Consider the following 23,158-nt stretch of genomic DNA (forward strand, 5'->3'; position numbering starts at 1 on the left):
AAAACGTACTAAATTTTATAATATGCCACAATTTTTTTTTTTTGGGTACATAATAAAGTGATTAAGGGGGATTCGAACCCATCCATAATCAATTTCAGCAATCATAATAAGAAAAAATAAATAAAATTGGCTGTTCAAAATTTATTTTTGATGAAAATTATTCTTGAGTCAGACTTGACTTTTTTATTTATTTTAACTAATGAAATCAAATAAAATTTTGATAAGATCAGTCATAATCAAAGGTCTTGAAAACGTCTTCAATTAATTTCATTAGTTTTTGAAAAAAAAAAAAAAAGAATGAGAAAAAACGACTATTTGAAATTAAGGTTTTACCCACCTTATCTTCTAATGAAATAACCTAATTTACGCTGAAAATAGAAAGAAAAGAATGGAGGGCGAGTAACCAATTTTGTTTTAGATAAACTAAATTTTTGGAGAGATTAATATTCCAACGAATTATCTGTAAAATCTGACATTATAACTGGAGTTGAAGGACAAACATGCTACAAAATTGTAAGTTAGAGTGACAAATTGAATAAAAAAGTTAATAATGAGATTCAAATCAATAAACTTTTAATTTAAATGATAAAAATAATAGTTTCATTTTCTCAAAGATGGCAAAGCTGACTGCTCCCAACTTATAAAAAAAATGGGACGAAATGAGTTCACTTACTTATAAAAAGTGACTTAAAAAGATAAACTTAATTCCATTTATGACAAGTTGCAAAGCATGTTTGAATTAAAGTTTAGAAAATATTTTTGTGAATTTTAATATTTTGTTTTATTTTTGTTGAATATAATATTGATACAAAATAATTCCTCTCGAAAGTATTTTCACATGGGACAGAGTGTAAGTACATATAAAATAATGAATATTTTTTTTTCAACACGACTTATTTAGTTATTCTGAATTTCAATATATAATAACAAATTCAAATTCCAAAAAAGTAAATTTAATTTGGCTAAATTTTGTATGTATAGGGATGATAAAAAAGATTGATAGTAAGTTCTCATTCATTTACCTCAATTCCATGTCATTAGGACCTAGTGGACAGTTAGTATGCCTAAATAATTCAAAATATGTAAAATATAAATAAAATAATTTTTTCAAAAAAGTGAAAAAATTATATCAAAGTGTGAATGAAAGAAAAAAAATAATGAGATTTAAAATTAGGTTAGAATCTTTAAAAACCCAAAATAAAAAAAAAATAAAAATGATCCAATGGGTTAATTTTTCCTATTCAACTATGTTTTTTAACAAATAAAGTAAAAATAAAATGTAGTTCTACTCTAGGGACTGCATGCACTACTTTTGTTCCGTTTGGTTTTAGTAATTTTTTTTCTAGACATTTTTTTGAGTCACAATTTTACTCACTTTTTTGTTAGGTTGAATTCAACTATTACTAGTGTGTTTAGTTTGATAGTAGAAATAATGTGAATTAATTTTGTCACTGATTAAAATTGTTTTTAATAGAAAAAAATATAAATGTTTGATTTTTATTAGATAAAATTGATTTTATCTTTAAATCTCGGTTTGACTAAAAATCATAAAAAAATGGAATTAATTGGTTTAAGTTTAGTTTTTAAAATAAGTATTTTAAAATGAAATAAAAATTTTATAATTTTATATGTTTATCTAAATTATTTTTACTTAAAATAAGTATTTCTTTTTACTTCTTTTTAGAGAAATAAATTCTATCTGTTTCTTTAAAAAAAGTTATATAAAAATCATTTTATTTGAAATTGTTTTTTCCAAGTTTAGACCTAACTTTTACACAAGATAAAAAAATACATTAAATTTGATAATAAACTTTCTTTTAAAATAAAATCATCCCAACATAATCTACTTAAAAATTAATTTTAATCAAAATCAATATAATTGGAGACTATAGTTGATAGATAGTTTGGTGGCGGTAGTAAATTTTAGAGCAAAATGTAAGAACGTGTTGGGTGATGGCACGGGTTAAAAGGAAAAGCAACAATAATACAATGTTGAAGTAATAGTTGAACTCAACAGGGTGACTTAGTTGAATTTTGGTGCCTATATGGTATTCTGAGATGGACCTCTCATCATACTGCAAATAAAGAAAAACCAGACTTAATCAGAAAAAAAAAAAAATTGGTAAATTGGCAAAGGCAAGCACTTTCTTCTTCAATCTTCACAATTGTTTCTTTCACTCTGTCCCTATTTCTTCAAAGCTAATCCACTCTCTTTTTGGTCCCTTCAAATAATATTCATATATCTGTCTCTCTCATTGTTGCTGAGAGAGAAGAACCCGTTTCCCTTTCTTCCAGATGATCCACTTCTAAGAAATCTCTCACAACCACTTTGCCCCGTGACGTTTTAACCATCTCCTTCCTCACCTTCTTCTGCTGACCTCAATTGACTTCTTTTGCCTTATAATCTCACCTCTTTTTGTTTGCTGTTGCATAATCGGATCAAAGAGTTTCTGGGGTCAGCAAAATAGTATAAGGAAAAAAAATGGATTTTTGGAAAGTGGGTTTGCTTAGTCTTCTTTGTGCCGCTTCTGCTTTTGCAATTGGGGCTGTGGAGCTGGGTCGACATCAACCTACTGAGAGAATTTCAGGTGGGGTTTCTTCAAAGTTTGATTTTTTATTTTCAACTTGTTTCATCAGATTCTCTCTGAGTTCGATGTATCGCATGTTCTGCTGATTTGATTGGATTGGTGGTTTGGTTTTCTGATGTTGGTTTTTGGGTCTTTGCTTTCAGTTGTGGTGAATTTCATTCCGGTTAGCTGTCATGTTGGTTTGACCATTTTGTGTATTGGTTATGGTTTTCAGTGGTGTGTTTTTGTGGGTTGTGAGAGTGGATTTAGCTAAGATCTACTTTGGTTTTAAGCTTATTCGGAAAATATTTGTTACTTAAGTTGTTGACTTGTTTTGGAGATGTTATTTTTCCATTCCGTATTTGAATCGCAGAATGTTGGTTCTTGACCATTGCGTGCAGTGACTTAGATTCTTATAATGTCCGTTTAGAAATTTGGAAGTGTGAAAACTGCTATTTAGATGTTTTGAGGGTGCACAGGACCCCAATTTGTAGCATAATCAATTTCAGGGACTGATGTTGTGTAGTTGTTTCTGTTGTAATATATGGCAATGGTAGAACACTTACTTGTCTGCTGTATGAGGGTCTAGGAATAGATACGGTATGCTATGTATTGAAACTGGTCCAAGGGTTTGAAGGGGTAATGTGTCAATATAAGGTCGTGCTATAGTCAATTTTCACTTTGGTCAGGTTATATGGATTGACATGAGATCTTGATGACCTTTGTGGCTTCTTTTAAGTCACACCCTGCAGTGGCCTGTTTCTGACCTTTAGTAGTAATGCAGTACTTTGTTATATAGTGTGAGGAGAACAAGGAGGAGGAAGAAATACCAGTCAGTTTGATCTTGTGTTTTCTGTTGTTGCCCTCCATTTTTTATGAATTTCCCACGGTCCAATATTAGCAAAGCTTAAGAGGTTGGAAGAAGCATAGATATATACATAGTAAATAATTTAAGAGATATTGCTTGCAAAAGATAGATTTCTGATGAATGTATGGAAATATATTTAGAGTATCTTAGAAACATATTGTTAGGTCCCTGCTTCCTTGATACCCTAACTCACCCAAGAAGATAAGTAGGTTGTTATGCCTATAGCCTTTGGTGTGTTATCTATTACTTGATTTGGAAAAGAGTGGTGTGAGTTATTGTCATTTTAAATTATTATTGAAGTGATGCCATTTTTCAAGCATTCTTTATCTTTAAAGGTATGGGTGAATGAAGTAAAAGTTTGATGCTACTTGATTAATCAGATATATCGAAAAGTTTTTGAGATTTTGAATGTTGAGATTTCCTGAATCATATAAAAGGTTATCTCCTGGACTTTTGAGTTTCAATTTTGACCCTGGAATCAAAACATTAAAACATAAGCTTGTCCCCTATTTCCCTTTCTTTTCTGCTATAGAATTACTATAAAATAAAAATATATTTTGTGTTTAAAATAATTTTATGTAGATTAAATTAAAATTTGAAACTCTGTAGAATACCTTATTCTTTAATGGTTAATAAGATTTGAGTGACAATCATTAATTCAAACCTTATAATACCTAAGTCCTTTTCTTGCAGCCAGCTAGGAGAAAAAAAAAGTGTATTCTATATGCATTTGCTATCACTAATTCACTATATATAGATGCTGCTCCCTAACTGTATAGATACTTATAAATGTTATGAAGGAGTTAAAAATTAAAGTCAATTCACCATAATAGTATACTGATTGTGAAGAACTAGCATATTTCGGATTAAAATTCACTGAGGAAGCTAGAATGGGAGTATTTGTAAAAAAGAGTTTTTTATATAAAACTCTGATGATACATACACTTAATGCCGTATACTCATACCTGGTTGCTTGGAATTTAAGGGGTTAATAAGTGGTCTTCTCTATTATTTCTCAATGACTTGCATTAACCAATTATGATTCCAGACTCAGGAGATAAATCAGAGTCAAATACAAGTCTCTAAATTCTGTGATTTATTTCAAAATATATTATAGTTAAATAAAAAATGACACTACTAAGCATGTTCTGGTTGAACCAAATGTAGGTAGTGCTGGTGATGTGTTAGAAGATGATCCAGTGGGAAGGTTGAAGGTTTTTGTTTATGAACTTCCAAGCAAATATAATAAGAAAATTCTGCAAAAGGACCCTAGATGCCTCAATCATATGTTTGCTGCTGAGATCTTTATGCACCGTTTTCTCTTATCTAGCCCTGTCCGGACCCTTAATCCCGAAGAAGCTGATTGGTTTTATACCCCTGTCTACACCACCTGTGACTTGACACCAAATGGCCTTCCTTTACCTTTCAAGTCACCACGAATGATGAGAAGTGCCATACAGCTTATTTCTTCAAACTGGCCTTATTGGAACAGGACAGAAGGGGCAGATCATTTCTTTGTGACCCCTCATGACTTTGGGGCATGCTTCCATTATCAAGTAAGAAATTTAGTGTACCGTTTTAATTTTGCTATTTTCATCACTATTAGTTCTATTAAGAATTCAAACAAATTGTGTGGTGTTTGGTGAGAAGGACCTTGGATTTTATTCTTCAATATGTACATGGATATTGTAACATGCACTTTTATCATGTTTTTCCGTTCCAGGAAGAGAAGGCAATTGAAAGAGGAATTCTTCCATTGCTTCAGCGTGCTACCTTGGTTCAAACATTTGGACAGAGGAATCATGTGTGCTTGAAAGAGGGCTCAATCACCATTCCTCCGTATGCTCCACCACAGAAAATGCACACACACCTAATTCCTGAAAAGACTCCCAGGTCCATTTTTGTTTACTTCCGAGGACTGTTTTATGATGTTGGAAATGACCCTGAAGGTGGATACTATGCAAGGTATGTCTTATTTATTACAACTCACAAATGTAAAGGAGGGGTGGACATGTGAGGCTTTTCATTTATTTTTGCAGCATGTCTGGTTAAGACCACTAACTTGCATCCTTTTATTAAAAATGCAAGGAGCACTCTGACATATAATTTATACAGGGGTAAAATGTATTTAAGGCTCACATTTTGGTCATAATTATTTTTAATTTCAATATTTTTAAAAACAGTGGTTTTGATCCTTGTATCTAAAAATGTGGTGGATTTCATTCCTGGTCAAGTCAAAATAAAGCATAGGGTTAGAGATGAAATCCACAACATTTCAGAAATATGAGAATTAAAACCACCAATTTTAAGGTGTAGGGACTAAAATGAATTTTGACCAAATCGTGAGGGACCTATAACACATTCTACCCTTTATATAATTATGGCATTAAGTAGTTATTGAAACTAGCCAAGCATAATTAGATTAACTACATTCACAACCTAGTTGGTTCTTTCTAATATTGTAATATAAGCATGCATGAAGTTTGGTTCCATGTCTTGATATACCAAAACAAATGACAAAAAATGATCCTGAAAGCTCAAACTGACTGTACTTTGGTATCTTATAGAGGTGCCAGAGCAGCAGTGTGGGAGAACTTTAAGGACAATCCACTGTTTGACATTTCCACTGAGCATCCAACAACATATTACGAGGATATGCAACGAGCAGTGTTCTGTTTGTGTCCACTTGGATGGGCCCCTTGGAGCCCAAGACTGGTTGAAGCTGTGGTATTTGGCTGCATCCCAGTTATCATTGCAGATGATATTGTGCTGCCATTTGCTGATGCAATCCCATGGGAAGAGATAGGTGTATTTGTTGATGAGAAGGATGTCCCTCAGTTAGATACTATACTCACATCTATTCCACCAGAAGTTATCTTGAGGAAACAGAGATTGCTTGCCAACCCTTCTATGAAGCAAGCTATGCTGTTCCCACAACCAGCGCAACCAGGAGATGCTTTCCATCAAGTTTTAAATGGCCTTGCACGTAAATTGCCACACGACAGAAGTGTATTCTTGAAACCAGGGGAGAAGGCCTTGAATTGGACTGCTGGCCCTGTGGGGGACCTTAAACCTTGGTAGCATAGCAGTTATAACAGTTTTCAGAGGCAATTAGGATTCTTTACATATTTTGGTCTATACTTGCAAGTGTTCATAGGTGGGGTTGGAAATTGAGATGCTGGTTTTTGTTGACATTGTAAATTTGATTTTGTTTTTCTCAGACCATTCATTAGATCCTTTAATGTCCATTTTGCAGCTTTATTGCTCTTATGGTATACACTTTTACTTGTGCTGTAGGAGTTGTTTTCTTTGTTTACTGCATATGCTAGAATTTGTGACCTAAGATGCACCAAAACAGGGATGGGGACATATACGGAGACAGGAATGGGAAATGACAAATCTAGAAATTTCAAGATACGGGTACAGCTAGGAAACGACAAATATTTTTAATATTTTTTATTATTTAAAAAAAAGTTGAAAAATTAAAAAAACATGAGAAATAAGTAGCAATACTACCATATTATTCCTTTATTCTGCTCTATTATCATATGGACAAATTTTTGGGTATTTATTATCATGTTATTTTCTTGCTTTATGTATGAATCCTTTATTTTCTTTTATTATATGATTGTACTTTGTTTCTAGATCATTTCAATGGATGACTCCTGTATTATTCATTTTAAACATTGTCATTTTGATAACTGTCAATTCCCCAATATGCTAGGTTATTTCGAACCAAACATTTTAGTTGGAGAATACTCATATTAAAAGCACACAAAAATAAAACTTAGAAAACCAAAAAATTTCTAAGAGCAATAAGAGCAGCCCTCATTCTTTGCCCATGTTCCCTGTGTCTCCTTATTAACAACAAAGAAAATCTAAAAAAAAAAAAAGAAATTCGAAGACAGAGTGAAAGCAGACTTGGACCTGGCAGGTGGTTCGGTCTCGCCGTGTTCCCACCATGTCAACCTGCACTTCACCAGCTTCGCGCACGTGGTTCTTTTGCTCATGTATGTGGTATGTCATCGTCGCACAACCTTCTGGAGTGCAGTTCTCTTGTTGATGCTGGCTTGTGCCGTTGTCGTACGCCGGCACGTCGTGCACATAGTCGAACTTCCGGTCCGCGCTCTCCACTAGTGCGCGGAAGGTCTGCAATTGACTGGTGATGGTGGTTCAAAAGAGTGAAATCGACTACACTCAAAGCAGTAAATATTTCTCGGAAGACCCAATTTAAATTTGTGTTTTTTCTTTTTTTTTTTTTAATTTTGGACTGTGGGGACGCGCATGTAGGCCACCGCCATCCCCACGAAAGGCCACTACCATCCCCGTCTTGGTCAGCCATATCCAAGAAGTCAACGTCATCCCCAGGCTGTCCCTTTGCCATACCCATTGTGACACCCTCTACTCCACACATATATGTACTAATAATAAAAGAAATAAGAATGCAACATTAATTAAAAGTTTTTAAAACACATTTAAATAAAAACATTTCAAAAGGGTAAAAGTCTCACGTTAACTTTTCTAACATCATAATAGAATGTGTTCAAATAAATAATAAAATCATCTCGGCTCAAAACAAGGTCGTTCAAGACGTCATGCAATTAATATAGAAACCTATGCTCCAATGTCACATTTTATCAGAGCATTGTGTTCCAGTACCCTTTAGCATCAGATTCTTTAAAGTCATCCACCTAGTCATCTCCTCCCATGAACACAAGGTTCAGGATCATCACATGATCCAAACACAAATAACACACAGGGAGTGAGTTATCACATTTCTATAAAAAAACAAATAAACAAAAGACATAATCAAAATGAATTATGAAAGTATTTATGAATCACTTTATCATTTAAAATTCATTTTTCAATCACCAATCACATTACATATGAATCACACACTTGGGTCAAGATGTAATAACACTCATCAATTTCATAATAAACAATTAGCAGGAATTATGCAACAATTATACTAAGACTCAAGCCTATATGCAATGTGTTACTATGTTAGTGAAAAACTATACTCAGGCACTTAGGAGTACATAACAAGACACACCACACAATCGGTATGTCAAGTCACTTTCACTAAATAAAATTATAAGTTGACTAGTCAAGGTTACTCTTGCGAGAATGTTCCAACCATATGAGATCAACATAGGCTTAAAGGAGCATTCAAATCGAGTGTCTTTATCCCCAAGGTCTAGACTCCGAAGAATTTGTTAGGGTCTCACCTTCCTGATTCAGGTCCAACCCCTAAAACAATTTTTGCACGCAAATACTGCTCATGAATTATACAATATCCACGACCTCAAACTCATGTTTCAAACATGTTTAATACATTGTGCTACAATTTAACACTTTATTCCTAACTAGGAATCCTACACTTTCCCTTTAACACTATGCATAAACACTTTTCTCAAGGTAAACACCAATCGTATTATTGTATAATTCACAGCTCACAACACAGGTATTACCACATCAAGTGTTAACCACACACTTATTTACAATCAAATCTTATGTCCACAATTTAACATATCATAATATCACAATCCACCATCACATGTTTATGTGTATCTTACAAATTCACACATGTTCAACTTTGCACTTATATTCAATCTCAATAACAATATTATAATCTCAAAGCAACATGTTATCTCACAATTCATCATATATTCAATTTATCACTTATACACAATTTCATGATCTCAATATAACTATTTATCATGCTAATCTTATCCAAAACACAATTAAATTATACAAAAATGTTTCTCACAACACGGGGAGTAAAACCCCTCATACAATTTCACAAAATCATACAGGAAGAATTATAATACAATAAACATCTCAAAATAAACCTCAATTTGATTCTTTAAGGACCTTTACGCATGTTCATTCTATCCTCAATTGCGATAAACTCATCCCTTACCTCTAAGCTAGCTCACATGTGTATTCTGATAGTGATAGTAGCATCTCTAGCAGTTGTCTAAGATTTCTCAAATTTTTCCTCTGGTTGCTCTACTAGGTTTTTCAAGCTTTAGAGTGAAAGAGAAGGGATTGAAATCCCTATTTTACTGCCTCCATGCGAGGTATGTTTCTCTCTCTATGTATATTATTTCGAAATTCCAACGGTGGAGGTGTGCAAACGTGAATTGGAAACCTGGTGTTTAAATTTCATAACGATCCAACGGTTAACGAGTTTGAGATCGTAGTTTTACTAGAACAGGTTTGAGTATATGCGAGAGAAAGAAAGCTACAGTGCGAAGGATATTTCTCTCACCTCAAATATTTTTTCGCAAATTCCAATGGGGAGAATGTTCGAAAATGAGTTCCGAACCTGATGCTCAAATTTCACGATAATCCAACCGTTAACGATTTCGGGATCATCATTTTACTGAGATAAGTTTGAATGTATATGGAAAAAAAAAGGATTTTGGGAGAGGAAAAAGCGAAAACGAAATTGAGAGAAGAGAAAACGTAAAGACGTATAGTATCTTGAGTCTGAAAAGTGACCTAACTTGTCTCTACTTATCGCTAGGGTACTCGAGCCTTTATTTTATAAACAATAACTCTATTTTATTTCCTATCAAATGAATAAATAAAATATCTTTTTATTTTCCTTCAAATCATTATTTTAATTAATAAAATTATTTCTTCTTATTTATTTAATTATAAAAATTATATCATTTTTTTAAAACTTTTTTTTTTTTTAAATATCTTTTTTAGTTATTTTATGAAAAATGGAGTGTTACATCCATCCTCGTCCTGTTTCCGTCCCCATACCATACCGGAAATGAGAAGCAGGCATCCGGTGCTGCATATTAGCTTACAGATTTTCAAAATCAAGATCATGAATCATGATGGCATCAATACATTATAAATTTTTGTTTAAGTGTGCCTCTTCTGATAGTAGTTAACATTTAGAATGAGTTATCTTATTGGATTAATAATTTGATTGTGTCTATCATGTGACTAAAATAGTAATAAGGTTTAATGTTTTTGGCAAACATTGATTTGTTTTTGTTCTTCGAATCACGTTTCCGTTTCTTTATAAAGATATTGATACATTTGAAAGGAAAGTTACCGGTTTCATGATGATATTATTGCTGTTTATTTTGTTGTTAGTTAGGGTGGTCCCGTTTATATGGCTGGCAACGGAGTTTCAACACGATCGATTGTTTTTGGCGTTTTGTGTTTCTTTTCTTTGATGTAATATTTTGAATTTTAAATTTAATTATTTGGTCTGTGATGTGACCCACTTATGATCTACCGTCCTACCCGTCTACCAAATGCCAGGTACAAATTAAGGAAGGATAAATTACTCTATCAACTATTTCATAATTTTTAATTACATTTCTAAACTTCTTTTTTTTTTTAAATTGGGTCTTTGAATTTATTTTTATTTTTTAATGGCTCCTTCTATTGAAGTGTTGTTACAGAATTGAGGATAATGGGTTTACGTATAAAATTAGGAGGCTAAAATATAAAGATTTAAGATATTTACACATAATTTTCTTAAAATGAGGAGGTGCATTGCACACCCTAATCACAATATAAGAAAAGAGGTTCGTCACTGTTTATGAGTATAAATGTGTGTTAAAATCAATTCTATCAAAATTAATCCTAACAAACGGGTTTTATTTGTTGATGGGGGGGACTGAATAATAGAGGTCCAAAAAGAAGAGGTTGATTTGGGCTTAACAAATGTGACAAATTCAGTTTAACTTTATGTATTGATGCTCTTTTCGGACCAGATACAATGAACCACCTCAGTTTGCCTTTCAATTACTTTTTTTTAAGACGATAAATTATAATAGCATTTCAATTACCTTTATTCGGAGGTATGTGTTTGTGTGAGCATGACAGTTTAAGGGTGACATCTGCAAAGGAAATTAATGAAAAATTGACACTCGATTGCAAATAAAACTAGTTCATTCATGAATTAGGTAATTGAAATGATCTGACATTCTTTACTTCCTATACAGATTTCAACCATACAATTGACATTCGCTAAACTATTTTAGGTGTTTGGAAAACAGTTAGTTGGACGTAACTAGCATTTTCTCCACTCCAACAGAAGAGTTCCTTCTGCGTTTAGTGCCTCGAAATGCGTAAACAAACATTTTGAAGCTTTCCATTGTTAATTCAAACACCCTAAATTATTAAGGTTAGAACTTAACCACCCCAAGTGAAGAAAAAAATCCTGTTTAACTTGAAATAGTCAAGACTTCACACCACCAAAGAGCAAGAACATTTCATCATATCATGAACTATGCTAGTTTTCCTATGAATTAGTTTGATTCTCTAGTCTACAGGAGCTCGCAACAATATGGGGACAAGAAAATAATTGAGAAATGTTGCTTTGTTTATCAAAAGGCAAAGGGCCTAAAAGTTACGTATTCTAAAGTGTGGGGCTATAGCAGAAATGCATTAATACTTGGTGCATAATACATTTTCACTTTCTTGTCCTAATAAGATAAAAAAAAAAATAAAAAAATGAAACCAAGAGTGGAAAGGGCTTGTGTGGGGAGTATGAATGCCACGCTTTCCACGTAGGAATCAGACACAAGCCGATTCCACGTTCACAGAATCACCAGTTTCACAACCTTTTTCTTATCATCAATTGTCTCTTTTTATTCTCACTTCCTTAACTCAGTATCTGCCAACTGAGATACATTAGGAATAGCAAAGGGAAAATGGCCATGCATATGCAAGCACCCACAATCAGTCTTAACACTGCAAGGTCCCCATCTTCATTAGCTCCAGCTGCCAATGCTGGCCTGCGACCACACCTCAACCCTTTGGCTTTAAAGTCATCTTTCTTCTCTGGTTCCCTTAACCTCTTACTTCATCCAATGCAACAGTATCTTACTTCTGGAGCTCCCAGGATTTCCATGCGTGTGGCCTCCAAGCAAGCCTATATCTGTCGTGATTGCGGGTTTCCTTTCATCTTTTCTCTCACCCTTTATCATCAGATGATTCATGTATGAAGTCTATGGACTTGTTCTTTACACACAACAATCTTATGCTTGTGTTGATAATGATGCAGGTATATTTACAACGACAGGATCCCCTTTGAGAAATTGCCTGATAAATTCTTCTGTCCTGGTAATTGATTACTTTTTTTACTTCACCTCCAGTGTTACTAATAGAGAAACTAAAGGAAATTCAATCCAAAAGAAAACTTGCTCTCATGCTTTACAAGTGATATAAATTATCATACTGTTGTTAATAGTTGAAAAAAATAGAAGAAATAAGGGTCACTGAACTAAGTAGGTGTACTGCATTATCATTGCCTTAAAGTGGTGTTTTGCAGTTTGTGGTGCTCCAAAACGAAGGTTTAGGCCCTACGCTCCAACTGTTGCAAGAAATGCAAATGATAAAGATGTTAGAAAGGCACGAAAATCCGAAATCAAGAAAGAAGAAGCAATTGGGTGAGTCTTAGGACTTATTTGAATAAGTTTTTCTAGAAGTACTTCTAAAAAGAAAAAATAAGAAAAAAATATAAAATAAATTTCTCAATAAACTAAAATGAGTCATTCATAGGCTAATCATTAGTTAATTTTAGATGTCCTATCATTTTTTAAAGAAACTATACGAAAAAATTTCTATAAATTAACTAATGAAGAACTTTTTTAATTTATGAAGAAACTCATCTCATTTTATTCTTCTTATTTTCTTCTCCTAGAATTACTTCTAAAAAAAACTTACCTAAATAGACACATAATGTCTTGATACTAGCAAAATACGATGACTTGCTCAAACAATATTTGCATTGACATTATCTATGTGATACTTTAAACAGGAACGCACTTCCTATTGCAGCTGCCGTGGGAATTGCAGTGCTTGCGGGAATATACTTCTATCTGAACAACAAATTTTAGGCTGGTTGTTTGGTTCCATTACCCTTTACGTCAGAAGAAATGAACCTCTAATTTATTCCTATTCATTTGTTTATTTAGGTCAACTTTCGCATGGTTCTATTCTATCTTATTCCTTCTGTTAAATTACCAACATATTTGAATAGTATCACCTAAGAAGCGGGCAGCTCTTTGACTATTGCTTTTAATACCTAGAATGAAATCAAAATATTGAAAGATAATGCTGATTAACGAGAGAAAAAAAAAAGCACTATATTGAAAGACAGCTACAGTAGCAGAATTACACATTGTGGTTATATGAAACGCTTTCATTCTTGCAAAACAAATGAACCCTCTATTCTTCTCTCCATGGATGGTGGAGGGGGGAAATTCAAAGGAGAAAACATATCATTAAAACTGGAGGTTGGTGCAGGCTTGAACTCGTAAGGGCCTTCTTTTTGCCCCCAAACCTGCAATCAAATAAGAAATAACTAATGTTTCTACAACCAAAAAAATAATTTAATGTTTCTGTTTTTCTTTGTTGTTGTCGTATACTATATATCTATATTTGCAACTATAAAGGTAAAGCAATTCATCAAACTAGTCAAACGAGATGAAGAAAACTAACTTGATTTCCACCATCATCATAACCCCTGTCCCAGGTATGTATCTCATTGTTCTTTAAAATCGCAAGCTCTGAAGTACAGTAGGTTGCCCCATTCTGCTACAAAAAAGAGTACAGGTGTTTCAACTCAACTCTTATATACAGTAGTACTGGTAAAAGGATGGGGATGACAAAATTAAGGCAATAGAGTGAACAGAAAATTACCCATGAATTAGGAAATCCACCAGGTGGGGTTGAACCTTCATATAAGCAACGTTTTCCACGTGGACAACGCTTAAGATGTACTGTTGTCAAATGTTCAGCAATATCCTGCAAGCCACAGTACAATTGTTCAAGCATGAGATATTAAGACATTCAAATACACAAACTTGTCATGAATTCCCATTTAGAACATGCTAAAGCAAGTACCTAAGAAAGTGTCGATCAAATAGAATTTTGTCCAGAATTTCCCAAAAAGATAATTCATTGATGTAATGAAGTCTTTAAAAAATCTAAAAGTAAACAAAAATAATCTACGAAAAGCCACAGCAACACACACAAAGGCAGAACAAGGAAAGAAACGTGGGACAAAATTATAATCAGAAATGGAGAAGCGACAAATCAATCCACGCCATGGATATTTTTCATTCTGGTAATTAAACTAGTTGCATTTCATGAAAGAAAACTCATCCATACTTGATTATGTCCAGGTTATAGATTCAAGAAGCCAGGCAAACTTTTACATTCTACTTTCCTAAGTCATCGGATTATTATAGCATCACCTTTAAACAAAATTTGGGGAAGATAACAGCTTCATTTCCTCAGAAAAACTGGAACATTTCTTCACTCATTTGGTCAAATTTAAGAGTGGCAGCTGATACTAAGATGCATTTGACTCACCACACTGACTCTATCAACCTCAAAAGATGGCCAATTAGATTCTTGGCATCTATGGCTTTTTGTGTCAGTCTTTAATCATTACTATATTATGCAGTATTCAATTTGAGATAAGTTTATACCTAACACTTGATTTTAGCTGCGGTTTTATGATTGTTTGCCAAATGTGATGTCTAAGCAATCTTGGGATATCCATTAATCTATCTACAAACTACATGTATAAAATCCCAAGATGTTACCTCTTTTTCAGCCCCCACCATTTTTCCTTCTTTTCATCCTAAAAAATCTTTAATTTTCACAAATCCCTTTCTTCCTTTTATTTTCTTTATTTTCTCCATTCTACCTCCACAGAATTCTCTTTTTTTTTTTTTTTTTTCAAATCATTCTCTTTTCTGTTCCACTTCTCTCTCCAAAAAGAAGTGACAAATCTCTAAAACAAGATGCTTCTAAGCTAAGAGTATGAAGTATGAACGTGGCTAAAATGCTTACTCCAATGACTTCTTCCGGCTGTGGACGCTGATCCCTTGGTCGATCACAGAAATTTTTGTACTCCTCCATGTCTCTAATGGCATATGTACTTAACTGCAATTCAACATAAATTAGTATTCATGCTCTGAATTAAACAAAATATAGCAGCCACTTGTAAGTTGTAACAAGAAAAAGAATATACTATTCCTCTAAAAAAGAACTAAACTAAAGTGAAATCCTACGTCTAGAAACCAGACCAAAAAGGCAAAAACTTAAGAACAAGTCTATACGTAAATTGTAATGCTGGGCAACGTTGGATCAATTATACTTGAACATTGGATACTGTTTGGACTTTCGATCAATTATACACACCAATGTGACCAATCATCTACAATAGCCCAAAAAGAAACCCAGCATTTAATTATAATTTGACCCCCTTTGTCCTGCATCACTGTGCATATGTAAAACTAGAAAAGCTTCATAAGAAGTTTTAAATAGCACCAATTTTTTTCCACTTTTCGTAAGGAAGGCTTAGCATAACTTTTTTTAATGACATTCTATAGAAAAGTTATGGTAAAGAAGATCTTAATATTGTTTTACGAAACTAGAAATTTCAGAAAGACAAAGCATCAGTATCATAACTGTATGCAAATCATGGTGCTCAAGACAAGTGAAGTGTGGCCAACTTAGCCACACTCCTCACAAACGAAACTTATCACAAGCATTAGGACATGTTTCATACAATGAAGTACAAGATGAATGGAAAGGGCATCAGTATCATTAAAGTGAATAAACATGTACCTCAACATCACATTTCAACTCTTTAGGACAAGGTTTCACCATAAAAAGCCTCTGCAAAAAAAAAAAATAAATTGAATGATGACAGTGAAGATTAGATTTATCTTTTAAAAAAATCAACATGGAAAACTGAAAACAATAACGTAAAAAGTTTAACATGCAGACATTTTTTCACCGAAACACATCTATTGAAAGCATCTTGCTCCTGATAATATTTCAAGTACGAAGAAACCGAAACAGAAAATCTAAATAGAATTTCTCAGAAGATATAAAGTCTACCTGCCGAAAGGGTTTTTGTGGAGTCCTCCAAAAAGCCTAGCAGCACAAAGAAAATCTTAATTGAGTTAATATTTAAAGCACAGATAAAAAAAGTGAAAACAATATTGTCTTGTTTGGATAAATTTCTCCATAAGCATTTACAGGAGAAGAAAACGAGAAGGTAAAATGAATCGAACGTGTCTCATAAGCCAAAATCAACTTATGTGCTTAATTCTTATAGAAGTCATTTTATTTAACTTCTCCAAAAAGCTGAAGTGCATAAGCAGATTTTAGCTTATGAGAGAAGTTCAATTCATTTTATCTTCTTAGTTATGTTAACGGAGAAAATTTTCTAAACAGGACCTAACTCACAAATAAGTAACTTTCCAGACTTGCATAGTAATGCTCACCTGTTCAAAATACAAGACCTTGGAACCATCCACTAGCTCCGCTGCGGGGCATGTAAGCATTCTGCAAAAACACCAAATTTCAGTGTCGTATTTCTAAAATTCTCTCTCGTCCACACACACAAAAAAAAAAACACAAAGAACAAATACAGTACATCTCAGAAAACCAAATAAGAGCGCAAGCATAAGGAAAGTAACGAAAAAAAGGGAGTGGGAAATGTACCTAATGTTGAAATAGTTATCCGGGTCTCTGGAAGCTTGCTCCTTGGAATACTACAATAATTGAGAAATTGAAAAGAAAAGAAGCATAGTAGAATCGTAGAAGAGTGAATTGAAAGAATGAAGTGAGAACCTTTTCGCCGGTGAGGGAGTTGGAGACGAAATGAGCGTGGTCCCAACGCGTGGTGGACTTGCGGAGGCGCTTAACGAGAAGTGCGCCACCAATTAGTAGCAGAGTCTTAAGCGCCAACCCACGAGCACGGTTCCATCCATTCGATTCCGAATCCGAATCCCCGGTACCCATCTTTCTATGGAATTGGAGTTACTGTGAATGGAAGAAGCGCCACAACCAGAAGAAGAAGAAAGTTATTGGTCTCTGGCCTGTGAATCGTTCATCATCCAGAGCCCGGTTCCAATTTTCATTCCACCCCTTTTGGTTTGCTTCTACTCCTTCTGTGCTTTGCAGTTTGCAGAATGGGAATAAAAAATCACCACATTATTAATTAATTAATTAAATCATGGCTATTATTAATGCATTATTTATTATATTGTCAATTTGAGTTACTATTATTTTTTTAAATCTGGATAGTTTTTTATATTTTATTTTATAGTTTTTATATCAATAAATTAATTTTCTTATTTAATTAGTTGTTCGATTAAATATTTTTTTTCATTTTCTTAATTATTTCTAAGAACATTAAATATAATGATTTTTTATAATTTATTTTCATCAACTAAATTAAATCTTAAGATTCTTTAAAGTTTAAAAATGCATGATTTATATTTTTATTAGTGGATGCCTGTGTTTTTAGAAAAAGGATAACGGATACCTTTTAATAAAAATAATACTTTTTTAACATTTTACGTAATTTGCAAACATGTGTCATACAAATGATATTTACTAGTTTCTTTTTTAACTTTAATATGAACAAATATCATTAGAAATTATGAGTCTTAATAACCTTATTCAAAAATTGAATATAAACTTCTTAAAAATTTGAGTAAATCTTTCATCAGTTTATCTTTTAAAATTTCATACCTGATCTTGTTAGTTTTAATTTTTATTACACACAAGATGTATCTTGCTAACCAAAATGTCATTAATTTGAGAGAAACTGTAATCAATTTTAGTTAAATTCTCGAGTAAATATTAGTTATTAATTTAAGTTTTTCATCATATTTTAATAAATAATGTTTTATCTCTGAGGAAAACTAGTTATCGGTTAAATCTATATACTATTCGAGTAATGTTTTAATTAATCAATAGAAGACTACTTCAAAAATAAAATTTTCTAACAAGCACGCTTCAACTTTTTCTTAATTCACTTTCAACAGTATCTTCTAAATTACGCCCAAGTCTCTCCACCACGACCAACCAATTATGCCTCTCTTACGAGAGTGTACCTGTTAAAAGCAACAAAACATTCTATAATTCCAACAAAAAAGAACAAATTCGATCAATAAAATTTCAAAATGCTTGGTCTAGCATAACTTCCAAAGACTATCATAGTTCATATCCAACACAGTGATGCATGAGCAACTCTAATCTAGTGGATCAAAAATATAATTACATAGTTTCCCCAGTGGGTATCTCTCTCATCAAACTCCCAAGAGAACCACCACGAACAGCAGATCCCAAAATGGGGATATTCTTTTCCTTCTCATTCTCATCAAAACAATACACTGGAGCCTGCCAATTTGCATCCTCAAGCACTGCACCAACCTCAAATGTCATCACGTGACCAGTGTATCCTGCACCCACCAAATTCCAAGTGGATTCACTTCAGATAAATCCTTCAAATAAGGGAGACATACAAACAAATATAACTAACAAAAAGTAACGTGGCATTGACCATTCGATGTGGTCAAAATACTGTTTATGAGTGTGAACAACATCTTTACTTCACCATTTAACTTTTAGAGTTAAGTTTAAACATAAATGTTAAAATGACATCAAAATCTAATTAACAATTGTTGTTGAGCTTAATGGACCATTACTTGTAAATATCTCTTGCAAAATTAGCAATTTAAGAATAGAGGTGTGTGTAGTACCTGAGGAGAAGTCCCACCTAACAGGCCTACGAGTGAGGACCTCCTCGTAGTAGACAATGAAATCAACCTTCGCCCAAACGTTGCAGAGGAAGTTATCAACGTGTTGCTGACCCAAATAGGTTGCACCGTCGAGCCAATTGGGTCGGAGAATACCCACTCCAAAGTCCACAACTTTGCATGTCGGGTCGGAAGGGTCGAGGGTGTAGACGAAGGAGGTGCCGTTGGTCCATTCGAGGTCGTAGGAGACGACGTGGTCCAGCTGATTCTGAATGATGTTGAAGTTTCGGCCGTTGGGCCAGTCGTACCACAAGTCCAGTTTCTGAAGAATTCCGCTTTCGTTCATGAACATAAACGCGTGGAACTGGTGCGGCCACTCAGGTGGAATTGGTTGCCCTGTTACTGCACCAGCATTTGATAACGTTAATTTTGAAGGGGAGAATATAAGGAGGATTGCCATCAAATACATTTGTTCTCTTGCAGATGCCATTGCTTTTGCTGCTATCCTCTGTTTCCTCACAGCCTCACAGGGAAACAAGATAAGAAGATTGTAATAGTGTCATTTAGTTGGTACCATATTCAATTTATATTTATATTTGGATAACATTTTAATAAAGTCATTTATTCGGGATCGTATTCAATTCAATTCAAGTTTGATAATAATATACGAAACAAGAATAAATCAATAATATCATCAAACATGTGATTGTTTCAGTTTTAGGCAAATAAAAAGAATAAGTTAATAGTTTTTTAATGTAATATATCACTTTTAATATTATATATAAGTAAATCATAAAATGGAAAAAAAATTGAACATAAAAAAATTCTACAATATATATTTTAAATTAAATAACATTAATATAAATATAATATCATATTAACAATTAAACTAAAAGAATCTTATTAATATATAATTAGTTTTTTTTACAAATTTTTTTTCATTTGTAATAATTTTTTTTATGATGATAATATTTATGATTGATCTTTATCATGAAATTTAGCTAATTATATCTGATGAGATATTTCTTTTGATCACATTTTTTTTATTTACATGATTTAAACCTGAGATCTTACTTAAGGAAATCGAATCTAAGACCACCTAGACTAACAACTTATTGGTTCCATTGCAATAATATCATCAACACAAAGAGGGATACAATGGAAAACATTATTTTCATGATTCTCTACACTATTAGCATTATGGCACGCAAATCTTACTTGGAAGCCACTATGCTGGTGCAAAACATTTCTTATTTGTTGAATGAGGATTCTGCTCTCTGTAAGCAAAGACTTTGGTCCATGTAAATGACCCACTAATTGCTTGCCGTGGGTCTCAAAGATCTTCATCGCTTGCAGCAAAGCAAATGCATCACCTTCCTGCACCAAAACTTGAGAATTCCAGTAACCTATTTTAGCTAGCAGAAAGTTCCCAAATTCATCACGCAAATAGAACCCGGAGCCCATTATATTTTGCTCTTCAAATATTGCAGCTTCCAAATTGCATTTGACAAAGTCTCAGGAAGGTTTTTGCCAAACCAAAACATTTGGAGAGCAATGAAATTGCTGGAATTGTTGAGAATCTTGAGCTAGCCTCCAATCTTGTAACACTGAGTTCGCTCTACAACAGACTGCTATAACATTTTCCTCCACTTCATTCCACAATTTTTCATTCCTCCTTTTCGCTAGACTCCATAACAGCTTAGAACTTTTGCATGAATTAATTCCATCATCTCCTCTAATAAGTTTGAATATCAGTTCAGAGACTGATTCTACAGGTCAAGTGAGGTTCTATTTTGCACCACAAACCTTCCTTTTCCCACACTGATATACTTCCTGGGCACTTAAAGAAGCAATGAAAAGAATTCTCTAAGTCTTGTTGACAAAAGAGACGGATTGAAGAACAATCAATATCTCTTGATTCTAATTGAATTTTTGTAGGAATGCAATCCCTACAAACTCTCCAAAGGAAAACTCGAACTTTGTGAGGGACATTTAAACTCCATATATTCATCCAATCACCTTCAATTTGGAATTGTTGATGATTTCTAGCTTGCTCCATAATGGATCTATACACAGATTTAACAAAGTAAATTCCATCATTTGTATATTTCCAAATTCTTCTATCCTCTTCAAATTCATCAAACAAAGGCAATTGCAAGATTGTATCATACCTTTGTGGCAGAAGCGCATAAATAAGATGTTTGTTCCATTGCCTTGTTCCTTGTATCATCAAGTCACTAACCACGAGATCTTTTACTGCCTCAAGAGGAGCCGTGCTTATGGGTCCAGAACTATCATTTTGAATCCAATGCTGAGACCAGACATTGATGTTGGTACCATCGACAATTCTCCATCCCATCTTTGATAAAATTCCCAGGTGTTGGGAATTTATCATGATTTCCTAACCAGCTTTGGACAGGAATTTCCCAGCCATGGATGTGATCTTCTTCCAAACTTTTTTCTTTCATAAACCCGAAAGTGCTCTTCCTGTTCCTTCCAATATTAGAAGACATTCCTAAATATTTTCCAGCCCCTATTCTTGCATAGACACCCAACATATTGGAGATTGAATTGCGCTTCAACTCAATCACATTGGAGTTAAAAAACATTTCAGATTTGCTGAGATTGATGGCTTGTCCCGACGCAGCTTCATAAACCTCAAGGATGTTCTTTAATTCATTCATGATCACCTTAAGTTCTGTGGCTCTACAAAATAAATAATTGTCGTCCGCAAACAATAGATGTGTTATTATAGGAGCCCCTTGACAGATTGCAATACCATGAGAACGTCCTTGATGGTGAGCATTTCGAATAAGAGCACTTAATCCTTTAGCATATAAAAGTTTTATTCTAATTGTATGATTTCTTTTGATTTGGAGTTGTTGCCCTAAAGATTAATGTATCTTCACCTACTCCTCAGACTGAAGGTACAAGAGGCAGTTGGGTATGAATTTCAATTGTTATATATCACTCAAGCTAATTTGAAAATCAATTATTTTCTAATTTCATTTACTAGATTAAAAGGTCATGACCACCCACTGATATTCTAGGTGCTTTGTCAAGGAGGAAAAGAAAGGACACAAAATAGAGATAAGGGAGAGGCTTTCGGTCTTTGTCTTAGTTGGCTAGCTGCTAATGTTTACTACAATTGGAGTAGAAATTCTTTAAGGAATACATATTATGCCTTGCTCATTCTTCATTTGGAATGATAAAGGTAATAATGATAAAGTATATATATATATAGTCTTAATTTCGCTTCATTCTATTTTAGTTTGAATGATGGGCATGAAAAAATGATAAGAAGAAATGGACTCATGGGTAATTTTGCCTTTAATGGATTAAATTTATAATTTGTTAATAAAAACTGACATCTCTTACTTTTTAATTGAATTTTCATATTAGAGTACCCAAAACAAATCATATTTTGAGAGCTTAAGTCCTTAAAGAATCAAATTAGATGTTTTAAAATGTATAAGACAACAAAATAGTGAAAAAAATAAAAATAAAATAATTTACCTAATTAAATTTTTTTAATGATTTTTAAATAACAAAATAAATAATAAAAAACTAAAAAAAAATGTGAAGAATTCGGTTTACAGGAAATGGAATTCTTAACGTGAGTGCACAATACTTTGTCAAGTACAAGTTGTGAATTTAGTGGACAAGGATCCGAATTCACACTACACCAAAAGAAAAAAAAAAGGATATCTATGTATTTGATTTGAAAATAGGTATACTCAGGAACTTAATTTGGAGAATGGGGGCACAGAGATAAAAAGGTCACTGGTGACTAGTGAGTAGTGACCCTCTTTTTTCACCCAAAATTAAGATGTTGCTTTAGGGTCCCGTCGTTTATGTAGAGAGAGAGAAAAAAAATATAAAAAATTTATATTTTTATACTCTAATTTAATTTAAATTTTTTATCTTAATTTATTTTTTTTCTATTTTTTTTACTCTATCGAACAGATCCTTTGTAATGAGATTAAGAGGAATTTATATTTATATTTACGACAATTTAATAAAGTCATTTATTTGTTATCAATTTTAATTAAAGTGAAATAATATATGAGACCAAAATAAATCAATTTTAATATAATGTATGACTAAATTGTAAAATTACCGTAAAAGAAAAAGACTAAATTGTAAAATTAAATAAGTATAAAACTATA

General features: G+C 33.1%; 4 protein-coding genes across 5 annotated transcripts; 2 read left to right on the forward strand and 2 right to left on the reverse strand.

The window, feature by feature from the left end:
• The first annotated feature begins 1,999 nt into the window (after positions 1-1,999).
• LOC100800085 (probable beta-1,4-xylosyltransferase IRX10L) lies at positions 2,000-6,731 on the forward strand. The gene is made up of 4 exons (XM_003523131.5): positions 2,000-2,588; positions 4,603-4,991; positions 5,159-5,400; positions 6,003-6,731. Exons 1-4 carry the CDS (start codon positions 2,483-2,485, stop codon positions 6,514-6,516), a joined length of 1,251 nt encoding a protein of 416 aa, XP_003523179.1. The 5' UTR covers positions 2,000-2,482; the 3' UTR covers positions 6,517-6,731.
• A 5,110-nt stretch (positions 6,732-11,841) lies between these two features.
• Positions 11,842-17,420, reverse strand: LOC100800615 (chromophore lyase CRL, chloroplastic). 2 transcript variants are annotated; one of them, XM_014774848.3, is made up of 10 exons: positions 17,074-17,420; positions 16,945-16,994; positions 16,725-16,785; positions 16,336-16,371; positions 16,060-16,110; positions 15,280-15,372; positions 14,119-14,223; positions 13,918-14,013; positions 13,595-13,759; positions 11,842-12,787 (listed from the first exon to the last, which is right to left on the reverse strand). In XM_014774848.3, the coding sequence occupies exons 1-9, from the start codon at positions 17,242-17,244 to the stop codon at positions 13,619-13,621; spliced, it is 804 nt and encodes a 267-aa protein (XP_014630334.1). In that variant the 5' UTR covers positions 17,245-17,420; the 3' UTR covers positions 11,842-12,787; positions 13,595-13,618. The 2 variants fall into 2 exon arrangements, with proteins under 2 accessions (XP_014630334.1, XP_003523180.1); XM_003523132.5 differs by having other exon boundaries at positions 13,918-14,010; positions 17,074-17,419.
• Positions 12,102-13,373, forward strand: LOC100500575 (uncharacterized). Its single transcript, NM_001249374.1, is given in 4 exon segments — positions 12,102-12,367; positions 12,479-12,537; positions 12,746-12,863; positions 13,235-13,373. Coding segments are annotated over 4 exon segments (516 nt in total). The 5' UTR covers positions 12,102-12,107; the 3' UTR covers positions 13,314-13,373.
• A 975-nt stretch (positions 17,421-18,395) lies between the features above and the next one.
• LOC100306534 (uncharacterized) lies at positions 18,396-19,547 on the reverse strand. The gene is given in 2 exon segments (NM_001249470.2): positions 18,396-18,692; positions 18,993-19,547. Coding segments are annotated over 2 exon segments (672 nt in total). The 5' UTR covers positions 19,480-19,547; the 3' UTR covers positions 18,396-18,507.
• Positions 19,548-23,158: the final 3,611 nt, after the last annotated feature.

The sequence above is a fragment of the Glycine max genome, chromosome 4 (assembly GCF_000004515.6).
Source record: "Glycine max cultivar Williams 82 chromosome 4, Glycine_max_v4.0, whole genome shotgun sequence".
NCBI classification, from domain to species: Eukaryota; Viridiplantae; Streptophyta; class Magnoliopsida; order Fabales; family Fabaceae; genus Glycine; species Glycine max.